Source organism: Lutra lutra, chromosome 9 (genome assembly GCF_902655055.1).
Source record: "Lutra lutra chromosome 9, mLutLut1.2, whole genome shotgun sequence".
Lineage (NCBI taxonomy): Eukaryota > Metazoa > Chordata > Mammalia > Carnivora > Mustelidae > Lutra > Lutra lutra.
Genome location: NC_062286.1, coordinates 40,622,453 through 40,627,064, shown reverse-complemented (window position 1 = coordinate 40,627,064; position 4,612 = coordinate 40,622,453). Strand labels below are relative to the sequence as shown.

Here is a 4,612-nt window from a genome sequence, read left to right as displayed (position 1 = left end):
CTGGCCGGGGCTCACTTTCTTCCCACAGGTTGTCTCTCCCTGTGGACCACGTCACTGACAGATTGGGCTCTGAGGGAAAAGCCTGCCTCCATGGTGATGGCCAGAAGGCTGGTGAGGAGCTGGGGACCAGGGATTCTGCAGTCCTCATGCTTGGGGTTCACCACCCCGAGGAAGCTGGGCTGGGAGGAGCCGTCAGCATCTACACGGAGGGACCTGTCTCTAAATCAGGCAGAATCTGGTAGCTCTCGGTGGGCTGCTGTGGCTGGGGGAGAGCAGGAATACGGGAGACGGCTGGTGGAGGGAGCCCCCAGAAGGAGGGGGGAGAGAAGGGGGAGGGGGCGGGATGCTCCATGGCCAAGGGCCCCACCTGACCCCTCAGGTGCAGGGATTTCTCTTCCATTAGCACATCTCAGGCAGGGTTGGGGCAGCTGCTGCCCTCCAGCCAACCCCCCACTCAGCTCAGAAAGTTCTAGCAGTGTGTGTGGAGGGAGGTGGAAGATAGTGTGTAACCTCAGAAGAACCCATCCTCCCCCTCTTCTGCAGAAGCTGGTATCTGTGTTTGCGGTAAACCAAGTGACCTGGAGAGGTGGCCTACATGAGAAGCAGGACCCGTCAAGGTCACGTTGTCAGGTGGCCAGCCTGCATAAAGGGGGTGTGGAGGCTGTGTGTCAGCAGCTGCCCCACCATGACCGTCTGGGCCCTCCTGCTCCTCGCGTCGGTGCTCCTGGCCACCCCAGGTAAGGACATTCCCCATTCCACTTGCAGCGCCTCCTTAGCTGAGGGTAGGGACAGTTCTGGAGAGTGGGCTGGGCCAGGCCACCTGATTTGAATTCTTTAGGGAAGGCAAGAGAAGAAGAAAGACCTCAGAGAGGAGATGAGGGAAGTTTCCTTTAGGTCAGATCTGTGTGTGTGTGTTTTTGTGTGTGTACTTTTTAAAAAAAAATTTTTATAAACATATAATGTATTATTAGCCCCAGGGGTACAGGTCTATGAATCGCCAGTGTGCATTTACTTTTGAGAGGGAGAGAGAGAATAGAGACACACAGAGACACACAGAGACAGAGACAGAAGAGGGGTTCATGGATGATGGTAGGGGAGGTATAATCTTTTCCTCCTGTTTTCCAGAAAGAACTAGAGAGCATGGCTTTGGCACAGAGACTGGGTCAGAGCAACCCCAGGGCAGAATTTGAGGACAGCGTTCCTGGACTCCTCATAAAGCCCCACCCCTGTCTTGGGCTCTGGCCACCTCCTGGGCTCCCTGGGAGCCAGGAGATCTGACTTTCCCTCCCCTTTCACCTGTGGAGAGATGCTGATGTTGTTTCTTCTGCAGGTCTGACCTTTTCTGGTCTGACCCATGAGGACAATGACCTGTCCATGGCTGACATGTATGAGGAAGAGCAGTTCTTCAAGATCCTGGCCGAGGAGGACCCCAAGGTTGGCAGCTGGCTCCCTACTCAGCTCCCAGAGCAACCCCCCCACCCCGCCCTCATCACCTCTCCGCCATTGTCTCCTCCCTGGGAGTGCCAGGCGGGGCAGCACTTCTCTGCGGGGGGAGGGAGGGGGGGCTGTGGGCTGAAGATGCTGATTTTGTGCACACCCCTGCCTGGGTGGGGGGGCCATGATGGTGTCCTCCAGGGTCTGACCAGACACCAGAAGAGGGGGAGATGCTGAGCTGGCTAAGGTGCTATGGGTGTGGAGCAGGGTCTGGGGTGTCAGTCCCAGGAAGACTAGCGGGAACGAGGGCAGGGGCCTACCAGCCCACTTTAGGCCCTAAAGGACAGAAAGAACATAGATGATCCTGCTGGCTTAGGAGGCACCCCAGAGCCTCATCCTGGGGCCCTGACAAGGGCTGTTGGGGGTGTCTAAGAGATCACCTCAGGGGGTATCATTTTCTGACAGGGTGACCAGATAATCACCCCCTGTAAGACGTGTATGGTTATAATCAAGTGGCTGGGAAGAATCGTGAGACACAATCACACGCAGGTAAGGTCTTGCGGTTTGGGGAGCCATCTGCAGGGTGGTCAAGGGCATGAGTGGGGATTCAGGGGTTGGGGGCAGCACTGAGGCAGGGCCAGAGCTTGTCAGCAGGGAATCTGTGGGCTCCCTTCCTGTGTCTGGGAACTGACTTCAGAGAATCCCCTGAAATGGCACAGCTCTGGGCGCATGAATGTAGGAAGCAGAGTGCGCGTGGTTTCCATTCCCCTGTTAAAGGAAACTTGTACCCAGAGAAGGTAGGAACTTTCCCCTATAGCCCCACTGTGTGTGTCCATGGAGGAGCTTTGCGAGGCTGGTTCCAGGGGGGCCTGGGTCAGGACAGATCAACCCCAGCTCTGCCACTCCCTGGCTGCCTACCTGGGCCCAGCCCTCAGGCTTTCTGAGCCTCGGTTTCCTACCTGAAGAATGAGATGGAAAATAATCCCCGTCTTGCAAGTCGCCTAAGCCTTTTAAAGGAGCTGGCGGGGTGGGACATGCTTGGGTCCCTGTCAGGCCCCGAGTCAGGGCTGACCCGTTTCACCCTCCCTCCCTCCCCTTTGCTCCCTGATTTGGTTCAGCCTCTTGGCGCTGCCCGGCCTTCCCTCAGCCCAAAGCCCTGGGTTTTCAGCTTTATCCTTCCCGACTTCTTTGGTAGCAAAACATACTTCAATATCGAACGTGCCAAGGCTCCACGCTCTCTCTTCTTCCAACCTTCCTGCCTCAGCCCTGAGCATGAGCCCCAGGCCTGGGACCCAGGCAGCTTGGCAGCAGAACCTTCCATGTGGGTCTAGCGGCCGAGGGCGCCGCTCCCCACACAGAGGGCCAAGGGCTGGGGTGATGATGTACAGGGCACTGAGACACGACAGGGCCAACTGTCCTCTCAACAGCCGGTGCGGGCCAGGCTTGGGCTGGAGCCTGGGCAGGAGGGTCAATCCCAAGCTCTCCGGCCCCTGCTTCCATGCATCGTCCCACTCCCGGAATGCGGTCAGTGGGGCCCAGGGCCTCGAGCTGCTGGGGGCCCACAGGGGGCTGACCCGGGCAGAGCACCCCTCACTCCTCCATCTTTCTGTGGTGCTGTTACTGCAGGAAGCCATCAAGTGGGCTGTGTCCGTGGTATGCCGGAAGATACACATACCCAAGTGTCTATGTGACAAAACAGTTAAAACAGTTACTAAATACCTTAGTGCCATCACCAAGGCTCTCGAGAATGACAATTCCCCCCAGAAAATCTGTGTGAAAATCAGGATGTGCAGACCAGAAATAGGTGAGTGCGGAGGGGACAGCAGGGACTCCTGGCTGGAGCCCCGCAAGTGCTGCTTTTCTCACAGGCAATCTTGGGGTGACAGCAGGTCTCCATCGATGGTCAGCCCGGCACCTGAGCAAGTGGCTCCACCTTGGTGAGCCTGAGTGTCCTTACCTGTGAAGGGGATAATAATCTCTATTTCTTTTCTTTTCTTTTTTTTTGAATCATTTTTCCTTTTTAAAAAAATTTAAATTCAATTAATTCACGTATAATGTATTATTTGTTTCAGGGTACAGGTCTGTGATTTATCAGTCTTATTGTAACACCCAGTGTTCATAACAATCCCTATTTCCTATTTCAAATAAGGATTAAATGAGATGATTATGCATAAGGAGGTTGATACCAGGGAAGTGGTCTCAGATAGGGATACTCCTAGACATCAGAGCCCTGGTTGATCTCCCTTCCCCCGCCCAGCACTGGTCTTGGGGGATGGGAGCCAGGCACCAACTTTGCCCAGCACCCTGGGGGCCTAAGCACTGGGCTCAGGAACCCCGATGGCACGGAGGGCCCTGCAGTCCCTTCCTCCAGGGCTGCTCAGGCTGTGTCCATGCACATGCCAGGGCTGCGGGACGTGGGGCAGGGAAGGGTCCCCTGAGTGGCTCTGGCAGCACGTTTAACCTTGACTGAGGCTTTGGATTTGCAGATCTGGGGTCACCCTGTACAGTGAGCTCCCCACCATTTCCCTTCATGGAGCTTGTGATTTTTATCTCCAAAGCCCCACAGCCTGTTCAGGCTCCTGACTGGGTTTCAGGAGGTAACTCTGGGTGTGTTCAGTAGGGACAGGTGGCTCTGGGTCCCCGTTTCCCCCGGAGACCCCACACACCTGCCCACAGCAGGCTCCTCTCGCCACTTCAGGTCTTGGAGCCTCTGGGGCCTTACCGGACCCTCAGGAGAAGCACGGAATCTTCAACAACTATCGCCAGCTCCTGCCTTCCTAAATCCAGGGTGGACCCTCCAGTTTCCCTCACCAAACTCTTTGTAGCGCCCTCCCCTGGTAGAGAATAAAATGTCATGCAAGCTTGTAGCCACAGCTTCCATTCCTTTGGTGGGTATGAGGGGAGGGGCTGGGAGGCATGCCTGGGGGACCCAGACACTCATTCAGTCCACGTTTACTGTATGTGTCCCGCTCTGTTCTAGAGGCTAGGGATTTCGCGGTGAACCAGACAGGGCCATAAAATATGTATGAAGCCTCTAAGAGCTGGGGTACCCCGTGAATATACCCCCAGAAGCTCTCAGACTAGCAGGGGAGAGCAGTAGGCTTGTAGCCGAGATGGCTTTCGGTCATCAGGAACAGAAACCTGTCCTTTGCTTTTCTCTTCAGGAAGCCCCTTTTTT

The 4,612-nt window shown here is 55.8% G+C and overlaps 1 protein-coding gene across 2 annotated transcripts; it reads left to right on the top strand.

Moving 5' to 3' along the window:
• Positions 1-586: 586 nt before the first annotated feature.
• Positions 587-4,301, top strand: GNLY (granulysin). Of its 2 annotated transcripts, none has more exons than XM_047745695.1 (5): positions 587-737; positions 1,331-1,434; positions 1,900-1,983; positions 3,172-3,238; positions 4,133-4,301. In XM_047745695.1, exons 1-5 carry the CDS (start codon positions 596-598, stop codon positions 4,213-4,215), a joined length of 480 nt encoding a protein of 159 aa, XP_047601651.1. In that variant the 5' UTR covers positions 587-595; the 3' UTR covers positions 4,216-4,301. The 2 variants fall into 2 exon arrangements, with proteins under 2 accessions (XP_047601651.1, XP_047601650.1); XM_047745694.1 differs by having other exon boundaries at positions 3,061-3,238.
• The last annotated feature ends 311 nt before the right edge of the window (positions 4,302-4,612 follow it).